Genomic DNA, 26,439 nt, shown 5'->3' on the forward strand with positions numbered 1-26,439 from the left:
GAAGCTTTTGTATTACATTGTTTCTTTAAGGTTCAGTTGATTTGACAGTTGGAGAAATTAGACTTTTTACAATACTTAAAGCAATTGATTTGTCCATGATACTCCAACCTGCTCTTTCTAATTATTTATCTAAGGTTCAATTGAAGTTGGACATGTCAATTGCTTTAAGCTTTTATTAGCATTTTAGTGTAAAGTGAAAAATAATTTATAAAGTAGAGACCTTTATAAAGTGGAACCATACAACCTATTGACTAGCATAGATGAGGTCAATGCTAAAAAATAAAAATATGGTTATTATTGATAAAATTGTATTTAGGACTATAGAAATATTTGGAGCATAAGTTTATCGGGAAAAAACCCCGAGAAAACCCGATATTGAAAAACCCGACTTTTGTTGGTTTGGTTTGGTCTATAGATTTAAAAATCCGATACAATTAGTTTGGTTTGATAATTTACAAAATCCAAATAAGCCCGACCTATGTATACCCCTAACAATATTGAAGGTAAAAGTGTATTTTAAAAAATTATATGTGCAATGGTATGCTACGTGTTGTACAAGGTCATTTACCAGTTTAGTGAAGATAAATTTATTTTAATAAAAGTTAGCAAAAATATTTTAATATCTTCGCGCGAGGTATAATCACTAGTAATAGTAATAAAAGTAAATCAAGTAAAAAGACAGGCTTAAACTGAAAGGACTAACTGATACGGACCACAACAGAACTTCCATAAGTGTCTTCAATTTTCTGCTGAATCTTCTTGGCAGAGTTCCCAACAGTTTTTGCACTGTCGCTTATATCAATTAGCTGAAGTGTGGTTATTTCTGCAAAATCTAGGGGGATCCAATACATGCTCCAACAACAGTTAACCACTAGTCGTTCAAGGCGTGGAAAGTGATCACTATTAGCTCTCCAGTGGTGTAAGTACAAATGCTTCAGTCGCAACAACTTCAAGTTTGGAAACCCGTCGTCGCCTACTATCCAATCTGTACCAATGCAGGCATCATATCCAAGTTTGAGGGCCTCGAGTTTGGGCAACTTACCAAGAATCCCCAAATCATCCCAAGGCAAACGAGTACAGGTAAAAGATGTAGGATACAATGGCCTTCCATTAGAAACCATCTTTCTAATCTTAAATTTCAATTCCTTAACCTGATCCAAGTAGCAAAGATGATGAAAAGCCTTGTTCTTGTTACTTCTTATGTAGTCTTCTTGGACACCACATATCTGCAACTTCTTTACATTGGGAAGTCGTCTAAAGACTGATAAAGTACAAGACAAAGGATTCCACCCGGACAGACACTGCAAATTTCTAAGAATCCAACTTTCTCTAGACTCATGTTGATTCCAGATAGACATATACTGCAAACTTCTCAGAATCCAACTTTTCCCTCTAGACTCATGTTGATTCAAGTAATTCCAGTCTAAAGAGAGGTGTCTCAATTGCGACATCTTGAAAATTTCTGATGGTAATATGAAAGGTCGAGAATACTTCCACGGGATAGATGATGGAGACGTAAGTACTAAAGTTTGCAAATACTGAAGGCTAGCTACTGATGGAGGTATGTAAATACCTCGATCATTAGTGTACGAGTAAACACTCAAAGCTAAGTATCGCAAGTGAAATAGTTCAACTACACAACTGGGAAAAGCATGCAACGTCTGTGAAGCAAGATCTAGTACTCTTAGTACCTTGAAACGCTTCAACTCATTGCATCATTTTTGAGCTTGAGGGATCTTCATTAAAAAGGAAAACAGAACATGACTCATTATTACGAAACATAGACAACTGATTGGCAACAAATTTGGATTGCACAGATTGGATACTGATCCGAACTCGCTTTGTGGAAAAATGCCTGGATTCTTCACATGGAATTCGATTATCCATAATAACATTCACAAAATTTATGTTTCGAGCTTCTCTCAAGCAGAGCTCACGGATCACATCATGCATTCCGCAAGCTTTTATCTTTCCATCAAAACTACCCACCTTGTGGATGAAAATTAAACTTCTATCCACAAGATCTTTTATACATTTTTTAGCCACTTCTTCCATGCTTTTCATCTCGTCTACCTTCAGAAAACCCTCTGCTGCCCATAATTTCACAAGTTTATTCACAAAAATCAATTTATCCTCGGGGAAGATTGCAAAATACAGAAAGCATGGCTTTAGGTGATGTGGCAAGTGATGGTAACTCAAAGCCAACACTCTCATGCATTGGACTTTAAGATCTGTGCTTACCACTGAACTTACATTCTCGGCAACACGTTTCCATTTATCCCATGCATTACCAATTTTGGAAAGAAGTCCAGCAACAACAACAACTGCTAGAGGTAATCCTCCGCATTTCAGTGCAATATGTTTCCCAAGTTGTTCAAATTCAGGGGGGAAATAGTCTTTTACAAAGACCTTTTCGGACAATAAACTCCAACTTTCATCAAAATTCATGAGGCGCATTTTATAAGGAGGCTTACCTGAGCTAGCATATTCAGCCACCTTCATATTCCGAGTAGTCAAGAGTATTCGGCTTCCATAGTTACAGTCTGGGAAGCATAGTTTAATATCATCCCAAGCTCCTTTAGTCCATATGTCATCAATGACTACCAAATACCTCCTACCTTTTAGAAGCTTTTGCAATCGATCTGCTAGTTGCCCATCATCTTGCTCCTCATAAGGTTCATCAGCCTTTCTACATATGGAAGAAAGAAGGCCGAGGAGTACATTTCTCGCGCAATACTCTTGTGATACAGTAGCTTTTGCACGAATATCAAAGCAAGACATAATGAATGGATCGGTGTAAATTTTGTTAGCCAAAGTTGTCTTGCCGATGCCTCCCATCCCTACAATTGAGACAACTTCTAGTTCCCTTGCTCCTCTAGATAGTTGATCCACCAGCATCTCGAATTCATTTTCATGGCCAACCATCATGTTCTCGGGCTCTAAGGCATGTTGAGATGTACTGGCGAGAGTCAAATTTTGTACTTCAAGATCTTTGCTTTTGGCGTACCTAATTCTCTGCATAGCCACCCACTTGTTCATCGTGGAATCAATGTGTTCTACCACTTGTTCCAGGAAACAATAGAGTTTCCAGAAAGCTCTGCCTCGTAAAGAATCTTTTTTTGCGCGTAGAACTTCTATTGATTTTGAGTCAACCTCGTCTCCTGCTTTGTATGCTAGCTCTGCAATTTCGCTTCCAAGCTTGTTAATGCCTCAAGATCGTCTGTTATTTTGCAATATTTCTCCAAAATAGTGATCAACAATTCAAGCTTATCATAGAATGTTTGCAAATTACATCCAGTAAGTCATGTTGTCCTCCCTCTTAGTTGTACTTTTTCCCAAGGTATGTGAACGTACCCTTTGCATTCAATAACTTTTCATTAGTCCAACGTTCAAGAAGAGTCCTCATGTCATCTAATAGTTCTACTACGGGCAGCTCTCTTGCATCTTTTGTTACCGCATTCAATGACTCTGCAATGTTTGATGTCATCCTCCACGTTCTGTTCACCGTAGCATCTACCTGAGACCATCTGTGATAGCCAATATCGCATAGGTATGCTTTAACATACATGTCGATCTTTTCAATCTTTGACATTCTTTCATTAAATTCATCAAGCGTGTATGATCGTGCCGTGGAAAAGTACAATTCGCTTAACTTTAGATGACCCTTCTTGAACTTTGACCTTACATTTGTCCAAATATGCCACATGCAAGCATAATGCGGTATGCCGGTATAAACAGTAGATGTTGCCTTCAAGATACTCTCATTCCGGTCCGAAACAACACACATATTTGGTTTTTCACTATATGCATGTTTGAATTGCTCAAAAAATTACCTCCATGATGCGTCATTTTCTGAATCAACAACAGCGTATGCTAGTGGTAATATGCTGCCTATCACACAGGTGGCAAAAAAAAATCAATTTCAATAATAAAACTTGAGAGTATAAAAAATACTGACTGAAAAATAACTTTGTAACAATATTTCTACAATTAATCTACAATATATATTGTATCCATTGTGCTAGTTGTTAACATGATTCCCCTATAAGCCGACTTCAAGAAGGTGCCATCAACTACTACAACTGGCCTACAATACTCTCAACCCTTGATGGACGTACTAAGTGCAATAAAGGCGTACAAGAATCACTCATCTTCAGTCTTCTGCAATTTCACTACCAACCCCGGATAAGTCTTCTCCAGAATATACAAATAACTCGGCAAACGACTGAGGAATCAGCAGGATGACCTCTCAAAAATGCCAAAGCCTTTTCCTTTGCTCTCCAAGCTTGCATGTATGTTAAGTTTACACCATGATCCGACAACATATCAGTTTGCATGTCTTTTGGTATTTATATTGTCTTAGGATCCGCATATTTTGGCATCACTATGCTGCCAACTACCATGGCAGTAGGTTTGCGTTGTATGCATGTGTTGTCCATCAAAGAGCATGTGTGCAAGCTGTTGAATTTTCGAACCTTGAATAATGTTGATTCGTTTATGCTGGTGGACTTGAAGTGCCATATAGAATTATCCCAAACACATACGAGGCAGTAGCTACAGAATAAAAATAATTCAAAAAATGTTATGAAAAATGTAGCTACAAAATACGAGGTTGTTTAAGCATAAAAATCTTATATTAAATAATTTATATACAAAAAAAACTACAAATTATACAAAAATATAAATTTGACAAATGAAATATTCCTACCTTCTTGTACTAGACCTTTTCGCCCTAAATTGAAATTTATTATGACATAATAGTGCTTTATTGTACTGACAATTGTTTGTTTGTCTTGGTAAACTTGGCCTACTTCAATGACATTTGGCGTATGTTCTGTTATGATGATACTTTCATATTCTACAATTGCCGGAGATGTTGGCCTATCAATCAACTCCACCGTTCCTGATACTTTTCCAATTGTTTTACAATTGTTTGACAATTGTACCACGTTAGACATACGATAATCAGATGAACCTGCACTCAATTAAAAGTATCTACAATTCAGGCCTCTGTATATATTTATGTGTTCAGTATTTGACAGAATACTTGAAGAGACATAATAGTTGAACTACATTTGTTATGTAGTATTGTTGTAGATAAGTTATAGTAAAACTGTAGAACACGTGAAATTGAATACTTGAATAGACATAACAGTTGAACTACATTTGTTATGTAGTATTAATGTAGATAAGTTGTAGTAAAATTGTAGAACATGTGAAATTGACAAAATACCAGCATTGAAAAAACAGAGCAAACCTGCGATGTGCTCAAATTAGAGATAATGCATTCCAAATCGAAATCACACACTGTTATACACAGTGAATACATTCCTAAGTTTTTGTTTTCCTTTTTCGTCGCCATATATACTCAAACTCCCATATCGTTCCGAATTTCCATTGGAGGACAACGTTCGTTGACATTGTATTTGATTTCGATGATTTTTGCGGAGGTATCGATCATTAGATGCTCTGCAATTACAGAATTCAATTGACTATAATTTGAATCTTCATTGACTACAATTCCATCAATATTAAAATCCTTCATTACTTACCCGTCCCTCCCCTCAATCCCTTTTATGAGTGGCATATGTGAGCCTTTTAGTTAAGTTTAGTGTCCTATTAGAGCCTAACTTATGTTAATTTTCTGTTTATCACTCGATTCATGGCATTCAACTTTTTAGAATCATATTCCTATACAAAAACCTCCCTCTTTTCTAATTTTATGTAACAAACTTATAAGAACAAGTTTGTCTCTCACACTATACAATTATTATCTTGCATGAAAAAACTATGCTCACTTATTTAATTGGTTTATGAATCTAATCCTATTCTATATCATTCAAAAAATTTACATACTTTACGGCTCTTAAAATGATTTTAAAAAACACATAAAATTTGTTTAAGAAAAAAAAAAAAAAAGACGGGCGTAACAGAGAGTACACTAATGAGGTACTGCTGGGTATGAAAAATATTTATGAGTGTGTGAATTAAGAGTATGTATGCATTTTCATGGTGAAATTTGGGTATTACATAGGTTAGGACGTGGTGATGGCGTGAGAAAATAACATGAAATTTGTTTAAGATAAAAAAAAAAGATGGGCTTAAAATAGAGTACACTAATGAGGCATAGCTGGGTAAGGAAAGTACATACGAGTGTGTGAATTAAGAGTATGTATTTTCATGATAGAATTTTTGGGGTGCTACAATGGTCGGTAAGGGTGTTTATGGTTTGGTATGGATTGGTTTTTCTCTAAAAAGAAACTAAACTAAATAAGTCGATTTTTTAAGTATTGGAACCAAATCAAACCAATTAAGTCATTTTTTTATCGATTTGGTTTATGTTAGGTTTTCGATTTTTTTTAAAAATTTTTGTCGGGTTTTTTCTTAAAGATGAGACATACACTACCAAACACATATCCTGGAGACTACGTAACACTATCAAACCAATTACTTTTTGAGAAATCTATCATTTACCAAGATATATTGATGATAATTGAATCAAATAGTAATGAATTATTTAAGAACTCAATTAAAAATAAATTATTTTTTAACATGAAATAGATTCAAAAGAAAAATACAACTAGAATGTAAAGGCAAAAAAATAAATTATTATAATAGCAAAAAACTAGACTAAAAGTACAAATTAAAATGGACCATAAAATTTAGAAACTTTATATAAAATATACACATACACACACACACACACATACACACACACACACACACACACACACACACACACACATATATATATATATATACTTTATATAAAAATATACATATATATATGTGTGTAATAATAAATTTAAATAGCCACTTTTATAGTCGGTTTGGTTCGGATTTTTCGGTTATTTTTTGATTAAAACCAAAATCAAACCAAATTTGATCGGTTTTTATAATTCAAAATCAAAACCAAATCAAACCCAAAAAGTATCTATTTTTTTGCTCGGTTTGGTTTGATTCGGTTTTCGAATTTTTATGAACACCCCTAGTAGTCGGGATGTGATGGTGGCTTGGAAAAAGGATATAAAATTTGTTTAAGAAAAAAAAAAGACAGGTTTAAAAGCGAGTACACTACTAGTGACCAATACTCATTGACTTTCGAGTTCATTTTTGAGTGTTTCGAGGTCATGCAATATAAAACAATGATTATATCCACTTTTAATGTGTATTAGTATATGCTAATTTTGTAGAACTTCTTTTTGACAGAAGTGGCAAAAAAATGTCTGAAAGAACTTATAGATAGAGGTTTAATTTGCATACACAATTTGAGTTTTGATGGAGAAATCTAGAGTTGTTGGATGCATGATGTGATCCGTGAACTCTGCTTGAGAGAAGCTCGAAACATGAATTTTGTGAATGTTCTCAGACGTAAGAATGGTCAAACTCCATGTCCGCAATCCATGCATTTTTCCTCTATTAGTCGAGGTCGGATCAGTGTCCAATTGGCTAGGTATCCTGATATTGAGGTCCGTTCTATTATCTGTTTTAGTGGGAATTTGTTCCCAGAGTTGTCGCATTTCAAGCTAGTAAGAGTACTAGATCTTGCTTTAATGAGATGTGATCGTTTCCCCAGTGAGATACTTGATTTAATTCATTTGAGATACCTAGCTTTGACTCTTTCTCCTAGCTTATGCCATCTGAAAACTTTGATAGACATTCCTCCACAGATATGTAGCCTATGTCATCTGGAAACTTTTATATATATCCTTTGATATTACCATCGGAAATTTTGGCAATGCCACAATTGAGGCTCCTCCGTTTGGATTGGAATTACTTGGTGTATCTCGAGCCAACAGAGAAAAGTTTGGTTTTGAAAAATTTGCAGTATCTGTATGGATGGAATCTTGGTATTGTAATTGATCTCTCTTTATACTATTTCCTAATTTAAAGAAGTTGCAAATACGTGGCGTTGGAGAAGACTTTCGTAGTTGTAAAGACCTCTATGATTTTCGCTGCTTAGATCAGCTAGAGGAATTGGAATTTTGTCTTGCTTATCGAAATGCAGATGCTGCTTGCTTTCTGGAAACGATTACACCTTCAGGTTCTACTTCACAAGACCTTCTGAGGAGGCTAAAGTTTTCGACGGAGAGTCCATCTCTGCCCTTTTCTCCTGCAGATGATGCTTTGCCACATTTGCTCTTACCTCCTCAAGATACTTTTCCACAAAGACTTAAGAAGTTAACTTTTAGTGGGACTTGTTTGCCGTGGATGGACTTAAGATGGTAAATTGCCCAAACTCGAGGTTCTTAAACTAGAAAATGATGCCTGCTTAGGCGACGAGTGGGAAGTAGTTGATGAAGGGTTTCCTCACTTGAACTTCTTGATACTGGAACGTTTGAAGATTCGTTACTGGAGAGCCAGTTGCGATCACTTTCCATGCGTTGAACAACTGTTTTTGGAACGTTGCTTTGGTTTGGATTCAATCCCTCAAGATTTTGCAGATATAACCACACTTACTCTGATTTACTCTGGACAAAGTGCAAAATCTGTAGCGAATTCCGCCAAGCAGATTCAACAGGACATTCAAGAAAACTATGGAACATCTGTTGAGGTTACTATTGTTAGGCCTATGAAAGCCAAGAATATTTACTTTAGTTAATCTATTTTCAGTTTGATTATAGGACTGTTGTACAGAATATTTTTGTTCTTATTTCTCTTCTGTTTCTTAAATTTTTACTGATCTGCCTTCTGTTACAATATGGTCTTAAGTCAGATTCTTTTTTGTTTTCCTTTTTTTCTTTATGGAAATAAATAGTAGCATACTTTCATGAGTAGGCATGTCCGATAAGAGTTTAAGTTTTGTGCACCGGTGTATAAATTTTTTATACCATCATGTAATGCTGATTTACAACAACATATAACTCCTCATAGCAAGCTCGATATAGTAACCTAGATAATGGAATATAACTTGCTATAATAAATTGCATTAATAGTGTAAAAAAAATTAAACTATCATTACATATAACTTAAATCCGTCCAATAAATGTGTAACTTAGTTATAATTTTCTCCTGTTCTGTTATGTGCCAACTGATTGACAACAAAATTGGAATGCTTTGATTGGATACTAATCCGACCTCGACTTTTTGAGGAAAAATGCATGGATTGTTCACAACTTCACATGTATTTTGATCTTCCATAACACCATAAAATTTATATTTCGAGCTTCGCTCGAGCAGAGTTCACAGATCATATCATGCATTCAGCAAGCTTTGATTCAACAGGACACTGAAGACAACTATGCAAGTTCTGTTGAGGTCCATATCACTTAGGTTGGAATTGGATTTTTCATTTTTGTTGTGTTTGTTCTAAATATTGGTAGGTTGGAATTGGACTTTTGTTCAGTCTTTTATAAATGTTGGTAGATTATAAGAGAAACTAGACCTGTATAAGCAAGTAAGGACATGAAATTTTCTTTTGCTATTATACGTTAACTTTGAAAGACCGCTGCTTGTTTGGATGGTTATTATGTATCCTTTCATAATGTACCGTATAGTATTGTACTATATCATTTTGATATATACAATGTTTGAATAGATTGCATTATTTGTCGTCGTTTTATTAATTCATGCACCCACAATATGAAGAATAAACTTGTAATATTATAAAGAAAAAGTAAGGTACGAGGTAGAATTATTATATAAAAAGATAGGATAAAAGATAAAATAGGATTATTTAATAATAAGGAAGGACAATTAACAACGCAACCACACCAAATAGATCGTTCCATAAAGTGGTGGATTTAACGACACGATATAATAAAATTAAAGTAACAATCAAAATAAACATTGTATTTAAAGTAACAATACGATACAATACAATAGGCAACAACCATCCAAATAACACATAATAGCTATGTAGCGCGGACTCTCCAAAACAGTTGCCGCACCGGTGTCGGATCCTTCAAAACTATACTATTTTTGGAGGATCCGACACGCACCTATCGATATATTTTCGGAGAGTCCATGCAAGTGAGTAACATTCATTCCATCACATCCCTCGGTAGTTTTCTCCCTGATAAAAGGAAGGTTTGACTTAACACAAGCTGTATGTGTTGGCGTAATTTAATGTTACGTCCTAATCATGAACTGGCAACATGTTGTATGAAATTAAATAGTAACTGATTATTCAAAAAGAAGCCAAGACGTGCAGAGCAGGATTATAAATTATGATTCTACTACTTCTGCTGTTCTGCATTTATACTCAGCCTTTCTCCTTTTATTAATTATTCATGTAATTATCCTTTATTCTGCTTATGTTTAACAGGTCATCTTTTAACTACTGAAATTTTCAGTCAACCAATGAAAGCTTACAGCTCATTTTTTTTTTATCTTAAACTAGAATCTGTAAGCAAACTTAATTCTTATCAAACACCACCTTTTTCACCAGAGTATACTACCCATTCAAGAAATAAGAGAGAGACCTTGCTCTTTTTGAGAGATTCTGTGTTCTTTATACAAAAACTCCATATTGCATCATATACATACGAGAGAGAGAAAGAGAGACATGGCTTATGCTGCTATTACTTCTCTTATGAACAGCATACAACAATCAATGGAATCGACTGGACTTGTCCTGCAATTGTTCTATGAAAAGCTTGAATCGTTGAGAACTATTATGGAGAAACCCTGTAATATAACAGGTGATCATGAGGCATTAACAAGCTTGGAAGCGCAAATCGCAGAGCTAGCAGACGAAGCAGAATATAAGGTTGACTTGGAATCAAGAAATATTGTTTTGCCCGAAAATGAAAAAAAACAAAGAAGAGCTTTTGTGAATCTTTATTCCCTCGTAAAAGAAGTAGTAGGACGCATTGATTCAACGATGAAGAAGTGGATGGCAATTCAAAACAAGCTCAAGAACATCCAAGATCTTAAAGCACAAAATTTGTCTCTTGTCAGTCCGTCACGACATGGCTTAGAGCCTGAGGATAAGATGGTTGGCCTTGAAAATGAATTCGAGATGATGCAGGATCAACTTGCTAGAGGAGCAAGGGAACTAGAAGTTGTCTCAATTGTCGGGATGGGGGGCATCGGCAAGACAACTTTGGCTAACAAAATCTATAGTGATCCATTCATTATGTCTCACTTTGACATTCGGGCAAAAGCAACTGTTTCACAAGAGTATTGTGCGAGAAATGTGCTTCTAGGCCTTCTTTCTTCTATAAGTGGAAAGACCAATGAATTTCAGGAGCAGCAAGACGATGATCAACTAGCAGACCGACTACAGAAGCTTCTAAAATGCGGGAGGTACTTGGTAGTCATTGATGACACATGGACTAGAGAAGCATGGGATGATATAAAGCGATGTTTCCCAGACTGTAACAATGGGAGTCGAATACTCATGACCACTAGGAATGTGGAGGTGGCTGAATGTGCTAGCTCAGGTAAGACTCCTTATCATATGCGCCTCATGAATTTTGATGAAAGTTGGAGTTTGTTGTACGAAAAGGTCTTTGTGAAAGACTGTTTTTCCCCTGAATTTGAACAACTTGGAAAAACAATTGCACTAAATTGTGGTGGATTACCTCTAGCACTTGTTTTGATTGCTGGACTTCTCTCCAAAATTGGTAAATCATTGGATGAGTGGAAAAGTATTGTCAAGAATGTAAGTTCAACGGTAAACACAGAGGTTAATGTCCAATGCATGAGGGTGGTTGCATTAAGTTACCATTACTTGCCTCATCACCTAAAACCGTGCTTTCTATATTTTGCAATCTTCCAAGAGGATGAACTGATTTTAGTCAATAAACTTGTGGGATTATGGGCAGCAGAGGGATTTTTGAAGGTAGAAGAGAGGAAAAGCATAGAAAAAGTGGCAGAAAAATGTCTAAAAGAACTTATAGATAGAAGTTTAATTTCCATCCGCAATTTGAGTTTTGATGGAAAAATTGAGATTTGTGGAATGCATGATGTGACCCGTGAACTCTGCTTGAGAGAAGCTCGAAGCATGAACATTGTCAATGTTACAAGGGAAGAGGAGTATCAAAATCCATGTGTGCAATCTATGCATTTTTCCTCAAAGAGTCGAGGTCGGATCAGTATCCAAGTGATCAAGTATGAGTCTATTACTGAGAAAATACTGGAAAGGTATCCTAAAAATGAGGTTCGTTCTATTATCTGTTATAGAGTGAATATGTTCATGCCAAAGTTGTTGCATTTCAAGCTAGTAAGAGTACTAGATCTTGCTTTAATGGGATTTTCTGCTTTTCCCAGTTCGATTCTTGATTTAATTCACTTGAGATACCTAGCTTTGAGGCTTTCTCCTGGCTTGCAGCATTATCTAGGAGAAGAGATTTCCTCATCTTTTGCAGTAGACATTCCTCCATCGATAGCTAGCCTATGTTATCTGCAAACTTTTATACTTAGACTTTTACAACCTAATGCCCGGCAATATCCTCTGGTATTACCAAACGAAATTTTGACGATGCCACAATTGAGGCACCTCCATTTGGACTGGAATTACTTGCAGTATCATGAGCCTAAGAAAAGTTTGGTTCTGAAAAATTTACAATGTCTGTCTGGATTGAATCCTTGGCATTGTACTAGGTCCGTCTTTAGACAATTTCCCAATTTAAAGAAGCTGCAAATATGTGGCATCTGGGAAGACTTTTGTAGTCGCAAGGACCTCTATGATTTTCACTACTTAGATAAGCTCGAGGAATTAGATGTTGTTCTTACTTATTCATGTTATGCTTGCTTTCTGGAAAGCATTACATCTTCAGGCCTTTTGAGGTTCACGAGGCAAAAACGACGAGCAATTTTTCTGGATAGACTATCTCGGGCCCTTCCTCCTACAGAAACTTTTCCATATTCAATCCTTCCTCCTCCAGATGCTTTTCCGCTGAACCTCAAGAAACTGGCTTTTTACGGGACTTGTTTGCAGTGGAAGGATTTGAGCATTGTTGGTAAATTGCCCAAACTCGAGGCCCTTAAACTGGGAATTAGTGCCTGCATAGGCATGGAGTGGAAGGTAGTTAAGGATGGTTTTCCTAGCTTGAAGTTTTTGCTACTGGAACGTTTGAAGGTTCGCTACTGGAGAGCCAGTTGTGATCACTTTCCATGCCTTGAACGGCTATTTCTTGAACATTGCTGGGATTTGGATTCAATCCCTCAAGATTTTGCAGATATAACCACCCTTGCACTAATTGATATTAGGTGGTGTGCAGAATCTGTTGGGAATTCCGCCAAACAAATTCAAGAGGATATTCTAAACAACTATGCAAGTTTTGTTGAGGTCAATATCCATGAGCCTCAGTAAGACATCTTCTTCCTTGATTTACTTCTTATAATTGTTGCTTGTGGTTGTATTTTTGTGTCAAAAATATAAATGCTAAGGCTTGTTTGGTCAAGAGTATAGTAAACAGATAGTCATACGTTAGATTCATAGGTTAATAATCCTCTTAAATGTCCATGATTCTTAGTTTGCTGCTCTAGTAGCCATACTTTCATTAGCTGGCATGTCCATTAAGAATTTAGTTCTGCGCACTGCTGTATATTTTGTTATATCGTTGTGTAAAATTGATCTACAACAACATATAGCTCTTCATAGTAAGCTCAATATAGTAACCTAGATAATAGAGCAATATCCTGCTCTAATAAGTTAAATCACACTGATAGTGTGAAAATCATCTTCTATAAGTTAAATCCGTCAAATAATAATGCGTAACATGTTATACCTGCATGCTCATTCTTGCTATAATTTTTTCTTGTTCATTTATTTCGAGAAATCTAACATTTTATTTTTCACTCTTTGTGGATTTTCTTTTTTTATTTCCTGCAGAAACAAGCGACGAGGACCAAGCCCTGTGTCAGCTACTTCGCACTATTAATATTTGAGGAACCACACTTGCTCTAATTGATGTAACGGACTGTGCAAAATCTGTTGGGAATTCCGCCAAGCAGATTCAACAGGACATTGAAGATAACTATGCGAGTTCTGTTGAGGTCCATATCAGTTAGGTTGGAGTTGGAATTTTCAAATTTCCATAGATTTTTCATTTTGGTTGTGTTTGTTCTAAATATTGGTAGGTTGGAATTGGATTTTTGTTCAGTCTTTTCTAAATGTTGGTAGATTATAAGAGAAACTAGACCTGTATAAACAAGTAAGGAAGTTAAACTTTCTTTCGCTATTATACATAAACTTTGAAAGAGAAGGGGAGCCTTAGCGTAGATCAGTTGCTGACATGTGATCGTTAGGTCACGGGTTCGAGCTGTGTAAACAGGTTCTTGCAGAAATGCAGGGTAAGGTTGCATACAATAGACCCTGTAGTCCGGCCCTTCCCCGGACCCGCGCATAGCGGGACCTTAGTGCACCGGGCTGCCCTAGACCTAAACTTTGAAAGACAACTAATAGCTTGTTTGGCCAAGCTTCTCAAGAGGCCAAAAGTGTTTTTTTTTTTTCTCAAAAACACTTTTTTTCCTAACTTGAGTTGTTTGGCCAAGCTTTTTTGAGGGAAAAAAATAATTTTGGGAAAAAGCAGAAGCAGTTTCTGAGAAGCAGAAAAAAGTAGCTTCTTTCCAAAAGCAAAAACAGTTTTGACTTTTCTTCTTACCAAAAATACCCTTAACAAAATATAGTATATACCAAAATAACCGTTAAACCTAATACTTAGGATATTAATGTATAAATATTTCTTATTATTTTTAAGATAGCTTTCTAATATATAGTGACTTTAGGGGTGGATGCTTTTATATTTGTTGAATGATTTTTAATATATTTAACTTATATTAAAATAATTAAGTACTTTTAAATTTTATTTTCATATTTTACTTAAATAAAATGAAAAGATTTAATTATTGTCTGTAATAACAAATTTTTAAGATTATTTATTTACTTATAATATTAATTATTAAGTAAATTTATTCATGTCCTTATTCGTAATTTGATACTTAAAAACACTTTCTGAAAAGCTTGGCCAAACACAAATTAATTCTCAAAAGTGTTTTTCAGCATGATTAGCCAAACACAAACTGCTTCTCTTCAAAAGTACTTTTTTCAAAAGCACTTTTGAAAAAAGTGCTTCTCAAAATAAGCTGATTTCTCCGGCTTGGCCAAACAGGCTATTAATAGCACAGAATAGTCACATGTTCTTACTTATCTCATAAATAGGATGCATTAATTCACATAACAAGAATCAAGTGAAAAGATGCCTTACTATCCTGTTGAAAATAAATTGTCTGGTGAATGTACAAGTCAGCTAAGTATTTCAAAACTCAAAAAGTATATCATTTGCTACTAATAATCCTATAAGTTGAACATAGGAATACAAGTAATAATTATAAAAGCAATTCAATCAAAAATACGACCTAAAGGAGGTAACGAAAACGGACCTCAATAGAACTTCCATAGTTGTCCTCAATTTCCTCTTGAATATTCTTGGCAGAATTCACAACTGACTCCTTACAGATGCGTATATCAATTAGCTGAAGTGTGGTTATTTCTGCAAAATCTTAAGGTATCAAATCCAAGTACCAGAAAACTGGGAAACTTACCAACAATGCTTAAATCCTTCCAAATGCTTAAACTAAACTCTAACTTCTTAAGGTTTGGCGGAAATACATCTGGAGGAGGAAGGATCAAAGGTTGAAAAATCTGTACAAGTAAATATGCATGGTTTTTAAACTTAACATCAACACTAGATTATCTCTTCATATAGATTGATGTGAAGATCGAGGACAATTGCTTAAATTTCACTATTTTAGACTCAGTGAGGTCAGGTGAATGCCCTGCCTTTTTTTTCTTTGATAAGTTGTCCTGCCCCATCTCTTGTCTCTTTTTTTTTTAAATAAAAAATTGTTAAAAGAAATAGTTTAGAGAACTCAGGCTGTAGTTAGCTCTAAAATTTTCATCAAGCGAAAACCACTTGCTGTTGCGGAAGCCAAATGTATATAGTGTGAATGAGTCACAACTACTATACCAAAAATTATGACAACCACTAAATAATAAACAAGACAATAAGACAACAATAAAAGAACACCAGAATTTACGAGGTTCGGCCAATTTTGCCTACTTCCTCAATATTTTATTCCACTCCAATTTTACAAGTGAAATAATACTAAAGAGAGAAGATACAAATGCCTTAAGAAGATAAAAAAGGCAAATGAGAGGTGTACCTAAAACCTAAACATTAGACCTCCTTTTATAGGGTGAAATTCCCATTCAAAATTGTCATCCACCGATGTGGGACTTTTGACAATTTCAACAAATCTCCACCTTGGCAAAATTTCACATCTTCAATTTTCTCTCAATAACAAATTTTGGTTGTGTCTTCATCTTCAATCTTTAGTGTTCAACAATGTTGATCAAATCCAAACAATGTTGAAACTTGACCGCAGTCACCACTTTTGTCAGCATATCACCAGGGTTCTCCGTAATATGAATTTTCTTCACCGTGACTCCACCTTCTTCTATGATTTCTCGTACGAAATGATATCGAACATCAATGTGCTTCGTCCTTGCATGATAAACTTGGTTCTTCGCTAATTGAATAGCACTTTGACTATCACAAAAAATTGTAATATTTTTTTGTTCAATACCAAGCTCCTTTAGCAACCCCTGAAGCCAAATTGCCTCCTTCACAGCCTCTGTAATAGTCATGTAATCTGCCTCTGTTGTAGACAAAGCAATTGTTGACTGCAAAGTAGACTTCCAACGAACTGGTGCCTTTGCAAAAGTAAACACATAACCAGTAGTTGACCTTCGTTTGTCCAGATCACCCGCAAAATCTGAGTCACAATATCTAACTACAGACCGATTGCCTTCCTGCTCAAAAACTAACCCAACATCTACAGTACTATGAATATACCGTAGAATCCATTTCACAGCTTGCCAATGCTCCTTTCCTGGATTATGCATATATCTGCTAATAACTCCAACGGCTTGTGAAATGTCAGGTCTCGTACAAACCATTGCATACATCAAGCTACCAACAGCATTTGCGTATGGTACCCTTGACATATACTCCTGTTCAGTTTTATCCTTTGGCGACATAGTAGTACTTAGCTTAAAATGGGGAGCAAGTAGCGTACTAATTGGCTTAGTCTTCTTATCTATGCCAAAACGCTGTAGTACTCTCTTCAAATATTCTTTCTGAGATAAACAGAGTTTCTTTGAACGTCTATCTCTTATTATCTCCATGCCAAGAATTTTCTTTGCCTCACCCAGATCCTTCATCTCGAACTCCTCCTTCAGTTGAATCTTCAACTTATCAATTTCTTCCGAATTCTTGGAAGTTATCAACATATCATCAACATATAGGAGAAGATATACAAAGGAACCATCATTAAGTTTGCGCAAATACACACAATGATCGTATTTGCTTCTCTTGTACCCTTGCCGTAACATAAACTTGTCAAATCGCTTGTACCATTGTCTAGAAGATTGTTTCAATCCGTACAACGATTTTTCAAGTTTGCATACCATATTTTCTTTTCCAGCAACTTTGAATCCTTCTGGCTGATTCATGTAGATTTCCTCCTCCAAGTTTCCATGTAAAAACGCAGTTTTTACATCCATCTGAACTAGTTCCAAATCCAACTGTGCTACCAAAGCCAACATAATTCTAATGGAGGAATGTTTTACAACTGGAGAAAATACTTCATTGTAATCAATTCCCTCCTTCTGAGCATATCCTTTGACCACCAGTCTTGCTTTGTAGAGAACATCTTCTTGGTTAGGAAATCGTTCTTTCTTTGCAAATACCCATTTGCACCCAATTATTTTCTTTCCTTTCGGGAGATTGGCCAATTTCCATGTATGATTCTGATGAAGGGACTGCATTTCTTCATTCATGGCAATCCTTCACTTATCTTCTTCTGAACTTTGGATTGCGTCTTTATAAGTGGTAGGAACACCATCAGCTACAATTGAGGTTGCGCAAGCACGCAACCGTCTCTATGAGACGAACAGGTTTCGTTATTGTCCTTTTTGGCCTGCTGGTTGCTATTGATTCAAGTTGTTGTCGAGGTTTCTGAGTTGGAATCTCCCTCTCTACTGTCTCTTCTTCCAGAGGGTAATCTTCATGAGTTTCCTCCTCTGCTTCTTGTGTAGGAAAAATAAATTTTCCCTCAAACTCCACCTGTTTTGATGCACCACCAGTTTGTTTGACATCTTCAATTGTCACCTTATCTGTTATGGCAGATTCATCAAAGGTAACATCTCTGCTGAATATAATATTCCTTGTCTCTAGACACATAAGCGGTATCCTTTGACTCCATAAGTAATCCCCATAAATATAGCCTTCTTTACTCTCGGATCCAATTTTGACTCTTTCACATGATAGTATGCAATTGAGCCAAACACGTGCAAAGAGTCATAATCTACAGTAGATTTTTCATACCATTTTTCAAATGGTGTCTTGCCATCAATAACAGCAGATGGTAGACGATTAATGAGGTGGCATGCATATGTAATTGCCTCAGCCCAAAATTCTTTGCCCAAGCCAGCATTGGACAACATACACCGTACCTTCTCCAGTAAAGTCTGGTTCATACGTTCTGCCACTCCATTCTGTTGTGGTGTATGTCTGACAGTGAAGTGTCGGACGATGCCATCATTTTCACAGACCTTATTGAAATGATCATTTTTGTATTCACCTCCATTGTCTGTGCGAATACACTTGATCCTCCTGCCTATTTGATTCTCCACCATCGTCTTCCATTTGAGAAAAATTTCCAACACTTCATCTTTTCTCTTCATTGTATACACCCACACTCTTCGGGAAAAATCATCAACAAAGGTTACAAAATAGTGCTTCCCACCCAATGAAGGTGTTTTGGAAGAACCCCAAACATCAGAGTGTACATAATCCAAAATGCCTTTAGTATTATGGATCGTTGTACCAAATTTAACCCTTGTCTGTTTCCCTTTGACACAATGCTCGCAAAACTCCAAGTTGCAAGTCTTTACGCCTTTTAACAATCCTTGATTAGATAGAGCTTTCAAGGATTTCCCTCCAGCATGTTCCAAGCGCATGTGCCATAGCCTGGTTGCTTCTGCCTCTTTGTCATCACTGGATGTCACTGTTGTTGTCCCAATAACTGTACTACCACGATAGCGGTACATGTTATTGTTCTTCCGATTGGCCTTCATTACCACTAGTGCACCGGAACATATTCTCATTACTCCATTTTCTGCAATGATTTTGAACCCTTTTGATTCTAGGGCTCCCACAGAGATGAGATTCTTCTTCAAACCCGGTACATATCAAACATCTGTTAATGTTCTGATCATTCCATCATGGCTCCTTAATCTTATTGAACTAATGCCATATGAGGTAAGAGGGCTGTTATCCGCTGTGTGGATGACTCCATATTCTCCTTCTTGAAAATTCACGAACCAGTCCTTGTTGGGACACATATGATAGCTACAAGCTGAGTCTATCAACCATATGTCTGATGATGTTGATAACTCTGTTGTAACTAATGAGAAGTCTGAATCATCACAATCAGCTACATTTGAATCCATAATGGCCTTTCCATTGTTATGTCTGGCCTTATTCTTCAACTTCGGACAGTCTTTCTTCCAGTGCCCATTTTCTCGACAAAAGGCACATTCATCTTTGCTGGGTCTAGATCTCGACTTGGATCTTCCCTTCTTAGTCCTCGTTTGATTTTGAGGACAACCCCTCACAATTAGTGCTTCTCCTTCTCCGCCCTTCTGTTTTTCTCCCTTTCTTTGTTCATAGCTGTACAAAGCCGAACAAACTTCTCTGAGAGAAAGTTTGTCATTTCCATGAGGTAGAGTAGTTTCAAGGTGCCCGTACTCATTAGGAAGTGACCCCAACAATATCAAGGCCAAGTCACCGTCATCAAAAGTTGCATCCATATTTTGCAAATCTGTGACCAACTTATTGAAACTGGTGATATGTTCATTCATTGTGGTACCAGGAACATAGGTGAAGCGAAACAGTCTCTTCTTCATGTACAATTTATTTTGACTGTTTTTCTTCAAAAATTTATCCTCCAATGCTTTCCATAATTTACTTGCAGAAGTTTCCTTTGTGTATGGATATTTCTGCTCTCTAGCAAGGTAGGATCGAATGGTACCGCAAGCAACACGATTGATAATTTTTCAATCTTCTTCTCCAATAACATCTGGCTTCTTTTCTTCAATGGCAAGATCTAGCCCTTGTTGAAAAAGAACATCTAGAACCTCGCCTTGCCACATCCCAAAATGTCCTGACCCGTCAAAAATTTCTACCGCAAATTTCGCATTTGACACAATTCTTGTCATAAGCGAAGATGCCAACGATGACGTATTATTGACACTTGATGTAGATTCTTCTTGTTTATTGTCTTCCATTTTGACACAAATATTATTTAGTAGCTGACGACACAAATCAAGATTATTTCCTTTCTGGTGTGGAAGATCAGACTAAGCTGCAACCACAGAGCATACTCAGACAGAACCTTGACTCAGTTACCAAGATAGATCTTTTCTGATGTGGAAGATCAGACTATGCTGCAACCACAGAGTATACTTAGACAGTACCTTGGCTCTGATACCAATTGTTGCGGAAGCCAAATGTATATAGTATGAATGAGTCACAACTATTATACCAAAAATTATGACAACCACTAAATAATAAACAAGACAATAAGATAACAATAAAAGAACACCAGAATTTACGAGGTTCGGCCAATTTTGCCTACTTCCTCGGACACAATCAATATTTTATTCCACTCCAATTTTACAAGTGAAATAATACTAAAGAGAGAAGATACAAATGCCTTAAGAAGATAAAAAAGGCAAATGAGAGGTGTACCTAAATCCTAAACATTAGGCCTCCTTTTATAGGTTGAAATTCCCATTCAAAATTGTCATCCACCGATGTGGGACTTTTGACAATTTCAACACTTGCAAGTCTCATTTTCATCCAACATCAACTATGGTACTACATAGAAAATTAGCAGTACATAACTTAACCTTAAATGAAGGCTAAACAAAAATTTGAGTGTACAATGATTACTGTGCTACAACACTGACAAGTTTGTTTCATTTTGTTTGTCATTTCCTTTCCTTTTCTGGTTATGCACACAACAAAGAATTATTGGTGTTAGCACTATAAAGTAGGTGTTGAGAAAAATTAAAAATCTCAATATTCTGAGATACAAGGACCAGGTTCAATACTATATTCTTGGCCATAAGCATTCCTACAATAAGCAGTGACTTCCCTTCCTGGTGTCGCTGTTCCTGGTGTCGCTGATGTTAGTTGTATTAGTTGCATTGTTATATCAGTACATGGCACTGACATACTGCAGTTCAGATTTATGGCGATATTTGTGCTCGATGTTCCAAATATATTCTGGTAAATAACATTGCTGATTTGCACTCCAGTTACCTATCATGAAAAGGGTAATGAATATTTATTACCTTACTCAGTGTTATACTATACACCAAACCAAGAAATTTAACCTTAGCATAAAAAAGTGTGAAAGGCCATTGTCGTGCATTCATTGGTTTGGTGTGAACATCAGGTGCAAACAAGTTTCTATTAAGCTGAATATGTATTTTTAGCAATGTTAATTTGTATTACCATTTCCTTGCAAGCTCCTCGAACATCGCAGTAATTCTGGTCAATTATAATGGGGTTCTTGACTGAGTTAAATTCAAGATTCTCAAATATAACATCTCGTACATATCCTCTGCCAACCTATTCACAAGAAGTTAATAGTAAGCGGCGGGTGGATTTCATATACTATGGGATCAATTGAAACCATTATTTTCGAAATGGGGCATAGAGATATACTGAAAAACTACTAAAAGTTCAACAAATACTAAATTATGAACCCGTAATCTCAAAAGTACATATGAGTATGAAGCTAAGAACCTTGAACATTGAGTCCATTGAGTTTAAATCTTGAATCTGCCTTTCGTTTTGATTAGTCTGTTTAGTAAGAGTAAATTCATGTTTGAAGTTTCAGTAGTGTTGTACCGTTTTATGTTCAGTTTTTTCAATGGCTAAGTCTGCTATGGATACCTGCCATGTCTTGATACGAGCTCCATTTGTAGTTCCATAGAAGAAAGCATTGCTCACATGAATGTTTTCTACTTGAGCAAAATTACCACCTTTTCCTAAGCTTCCAATACTAAATACAAGCACAGTATAAAGATTCATCAGTATTAGGAAGTTAAAATCTGTTTACTTGGCAAGTTATACTTACCTATTTAATCTAAATAAACATGACATACTGAACTCCTCTTATCTAAAGATTTAGAAGATAACAACTGCTATAACTGCTGAAGATTCTATTGTCTTTAGCTTTCAATAAGATTCATTTACCATAAGAAAGGAGTTAATCTAGCATTCTAGAGCATGTTAGCTGAGTTCGATTTTGAGCTAACTGAAGTCTTTGAGCCAAAATCCTAATGGAATTATTACAATATAGTCAAAGTTTTATCCCATAAATGAACTTCTCTCCTTTTTAACTTCCAAAGATCACTTCTTTTATTCAAGCCAACTTAAACTTAGGTACTCTTATAGTCTTTTGCCGCCTTTTTTTCATCATAGTATAGTTTATTGTTATTAGAATATTAGAACTTCATGACAAAAGGATGTGGTGGAATGGTTGGGATCCCTCCGCCCTTAATCAGGGGCTTGGACTCGAGCCCCAAGAATGGAGAATTTCTTGGTAGGGAGTACTTAACTCCCTTAGTTGGCCTATCCTGCGGATATCTGGATTAGTCAGGCCAGTGGGTTGCAGAAACTGGATAGTTAAAACGAATAAAAAGAAAGATCATAACATGGTTTTTGTGGCTGCAAGGGGATAAAAATACTGTTGATTTTTAAGCTACTACAAAGCACTGATGAGGAGACAACCTTATACCATGACCTGGTCCACATTGGATATTGTATATTTGGACATTAGAAGTGTAATCTCCAATTGAAATGCAATCATCCCCTATTAATCACAAAGCTAAAACTAAGTCAATACATGAGAAATAATTAAAGTATAACACACAATATTTGACAAGTTAAGAATACCACTGCTTATTTTAGAATTGGTAATGGCCACATATTGAGAAGACTGAATGTGAATTCCATCAGTATTTGGACTATTTCCTGGAGATTCAATCATTACACTATCCACTTTGAATCCATTGCATCTCTCTATAAGTATATGAGTTTGGGCACTGTTGCCAAAGTAAATGTTACTAATAGAACTCTGACTGCAAAAAATGAACTTCAAGGCCTGTGGAATATTAACAAATTAGTAAGAAGTGAAGATATAAGTAGTCTTGCTACTTTTCAACAATTTTCTTTACCTTCTATTTAAATCATGGCCTACTTGAACTTATAAACATACTTAGCATGTTTGGTATAACAGAAGTCATTTTCGAGGAAAATATTTTTTTTATGAGGAAGTACTTACAGTAGGAGCTAATCTTGTACATCCTTCCTGAAAAGTAAAGAATAAATAAAAGTTAATCCATGTCGAAGTTAAGAATCATTAATAAAAGCAATAGTGGAAATAGAACTAACGATAGTTCGGAAACAAAAAACTTGTAAGTGATTTTGATATGATCCAGAATAATAGTGAATTGATTTCTTTTAGTTGTTTCATTCCAGTTGTCAAGTTAGTTAGGAGTTAGTTGACACACGTGAGAGGCACGTGCACAGTGCCCTTTAGTAAGGGATTGTAAATGCATTGACAATTGATTCTTATCAATAACATCTTCACTTTCTCTCTCTCTAAACTCAGAACTCAACTCGACTATCTTGGGAAGTCTGTTAAAGAGCAATTCTGTGACTTTGCTCTTTAGGATTCTCATTTCTTCTTCTATTTTTCTTTAGTTGCTATCATTGGTATCAGAGCCACTCACCACCTCTGTGCCCACCAAGCCTTGGATGGTGATGCTGGTATTGCATATTCACCTGAGGCTAGAAATGTCTAGCGCACAGCCGTTGAGGACGACGGATCCGGAGCGTGGTGGTTTGTTATGGTCTATTGCAAGGAATGGAACTTGAGTCCCTCATCGGTACTACAAAGTGCTTATGTAGGGTTTATATAGCCTTGGGCTCTCCCACCTCAATAGCTAGCTTTTGGGGTGTGGTTCTCTCTATGTTGTATCAGATTTCTATCCATCTAGCGTTGGTGCATAAAAACTTATTCGTGAAACACTGTTATCGATAAAAGAATGTTAGCTTATCTGGTATCCTGTGACATACCATGTCAGGGTGGTATCTACATGATTGATCCCACCATCCTTGTCCTTGCCCATCAATGGTTCCTGAGCCATCGACAATTAGACCGCTAACATTTCTAAACGCCAGCCACTGACTCGCATCCTGCCCGGTCCATATACCAGGTGAGCTTGGTGCAACAAGTCTACCTGATATCTACAGAAGAGTCATAAAGATTCACACATTTCACTGTAAGTTTGAGTTCTGCAAATAGCTAGAATTTAACTTATATACACTGACAATGTAAAGAATTTTTACACAATCAGATTACATAAAAAACAATAACTACAAATAACTGCCAAAATAAGTGGAACTAGTTACTAAAAACTAGGGCATACAACCTCCTACAACAAGCTAAATTATGCAAATGATGTTTAAAATTAATCGTTTGCGTATATAACTTAAAATCTATTTGTATAATTTAAATAGTAAGTTATATGCCTAATATTTTCAGGTATCCAGTTGATTATTATGTGCAGTTACATGTAGTTATCTTTTAAGTGAGCTGATAATATAAAAGAAATTCTACATCATGTATACATTGTGTATGTAGAGAAGTTAAATTCTTCTGAATATTAAAGAGTAATTTATGTTTTTCATACCACAAAATAGATGTTTTCAGAATTGCAGGGACCTCTGAATGTGACAGGACTAAGTAAAAATATCATATTTGGAGGAATAATCACTTCAGGAGATCCACCAGCTGATGAACATGCATCATTCCAAGCATTAAGAAATGCCTGAAAAAGAAAACAATTCTTTAATTCTTGATTTCAAGAGCAAAAAAGAACATACTCCTATTTGATATTTAGTGGAAAATAAAGGAAGAACAAAAATATAATAAGACTTACTTGAGAATCATCTGTAATACCATCAGCAGCAGCTCCATAATCCAGGACATTAAAACTTCCTGCATATCCAATTATACTTGCATAGGATATTCTTGAATTTGTCAAGCCAAGAATGAACAAGAGAACCAAAGTTTTCTACAAAGAAAAAAAATGAAGATCAAGAAAGTAAAAATTAAATTAATTTGGCAATGTATATATAACTAGTTAAACAGCTCAAGAAAAACAAATATATAAGAATTATTGTCATATTAATTAATCTAAATGGTTATTTAATAAAAGAGATATAAAAATGAAAAAAATATATAGGAGGAATAATGAGCTTCAAGATTCAAGAATCCTTACCATGGTATATGAAGAGTTAGAGGAACACATTGAAAACTGATGATAATTATCTGTGCCATAACCAAACAATTAATATCACGAGTTATTGAAAAGAAAGGGAAAAAAAATATCAGATTGCATTTCTCAAAATTGTAGTAATGCATACAATCTTGGAAAGCTAAGCAGCTTTTTTAGCCTACTACTTCATTAAATACTTCGAAAATTTAAAGTCGTATTAGGACGCACATTTTCAAAAAAAAAAATTGAAATGAAAAAGAAGAAAAGATTATTTAAAAGGAATTATAACACAAATAGCCCGTCAGATTCCCTATTTATTTTTTTTGGCCGGCATACATAGATTATACATGCATGATTATATACGGTTATACACATATTATATATGAATTAAACATAGAGGCGGAGTCGGGATTTAGAATTTATGATTTTGAGATTTTAAAGGTGCTTTAAATTAATAATTTATACATATTTAATGAATTTCTTAAGACAAATATGTTGTTTGTACCAAAACTATTTGGTTCGGCAGAAACTGTAGGTTGTACTCTTCCTCCGACCCCGATTTACATATATTATATATATCCGCCGGCTATTTTTAGTTTAAGTGGTTGGATAGATAACTATTTAGATTAATACTTCTGTTTCAAAATTCCAAAAAAAAATAAAAAAATAGTTAAGATATATATAAAACTTACAAGTTCAAATGTAGTAGGATATGATCTTGAATGAAGATGTGATTTCTTTGTGTAGAGCTGTAGAAGTAGGAGAGTCTTATAAATGAGGTTTTTGCCATTGTGGGAAAAGATTGAAAAGAAAGCAACATAACCCAGGTTTACAAATTTGGAACAGTTTAAGATAAGAATATATGTCAGATTTGGAGTACAAATTAAGTTTGATTCATAAGAAGAACAGTTGGAGAATTTGCCAATCCAAGCATGCAAAGCCGACACTTTATTTATTGTTTATGTTATCATAAGAGAGAAAGAATATTTATTAGTTGAAAGAATATGCATCACCATTTCTACTATTTTAGTTTGATATTTTTCGCATTATGTGGCGATTAT

General features: G+C 35.5%; 2 protein-coding genes and 1 pseudogene across 2 annotated transcripts; 1 reads left to right on the forward strand and 2 right to left on the reverse strand.

Moving 5' to 3' along the window:
• Nucleotides 1-635: 635 nt before the first annotated feature.
• Nucleotides 636-3,592, reverse strand: LOC107810560 (putative late blight resistance protein homolog R1B-16; annotated as a pseudogene).
• Nucleotides 3,593-10,258: 6,666 nt separating this feature from the next.
• On the forward strand, nucleotides 10,259-13,776 carry LOC107810633 (putative late blight resistance protein homolog R1A-3). The gene has a single exon (XM_016635426.2). It carries the CDS (start codon nucleotides 10,508-10,510, stop codon nucleotides 13,259-13,261), a length of 2,754 nt encoding a protein of 917 aa, XP_016490912.2. The 5' UTR covers nucleotides 10,259-10,507; the 3' UTR covers nucleotides 13,262-13,776.
• A 6,963-nt stretch (nucleotides 13,777-20,739) lies between these two features.
• LOC107784064 (polygalacturonase QRT2-like) lies at nucleotides 20,740-26,112 on the reverse strand. Its single transcript, XM_016605127.2, has 11 exons — nucleotides 26,071-26,112; nucleotides 25,382-25,431; nucleotides 25,040-25,174; nucleotides 24,791-24,928; nucleotides 24,174-24,344; nucleotides 23,377-23,403; nucleotides 22,989-23,196; nucleotides 22,824-22,905; nucleotides 21,984-22,092; nucleotides 21,540-21,656; nucleotides 20,740-21,344 (listed from the first exon to the last, which is right to left on the reverse strand). Exons 2-11 carry the CDS (start codon nucleotides 25,409-25,411, stop codon nucleotides 21,099-21,101), a joined length of 1,263 nt encoding a protein of 420 aa, XP_016460613.1. The 5' UTR covers nucleotides 25,412-25,431; nucleotides 26,071-26,112; the 3' UTR covers nucleotides 20,740-21,098.
• Nucleotides 26,113-26,439: the final 327 nt, after the last annotated feature.

The sequence above is a fragment of the Nicotiana tabacum genome, chromosome 21, assembly GCF_000715075.1.
Source record: "Nicotiana tabacum cultivar K326 chromosome 21, ASM71507v2, whole genome shotgun sequence".
NCBI classification, from domain to species: domain Eukaryota; kingdom Viridiplantae; phylum Streptophyta; class Magnoliopsida; order Solanales; family Solanaceae; genus Nicotiana; species Nicotiana tabacum.

Coding starts and splice junctions, on each gene's coding strand:
- LOC107810633 (XM_016635426.2), top strand. CDS start 10,508: ATGGCTTATGCTGCTATTACTTCTCTTATGAACAGCATACAACAATCA.
- LOC107784064 (XM_016605127.2), bottom strand. CDS start 25,411: ATGTGTTCCTCTAACTCTTCATATACCATG. Junction 25,175..25,381: donor CTAACTCTTCATATACCATG/GTAAGGATTCTT, acceptor TTTTCTTTGTAG/AAAACTTTGGTTCTCTTGTT. Junction 24,345..24,790: donor CTGAAAACATCTATTTTGTG/GTATGAAAAACA, acceptor ACTCTTCTGTAG/ATATCAGGTAGACTTGTTGC.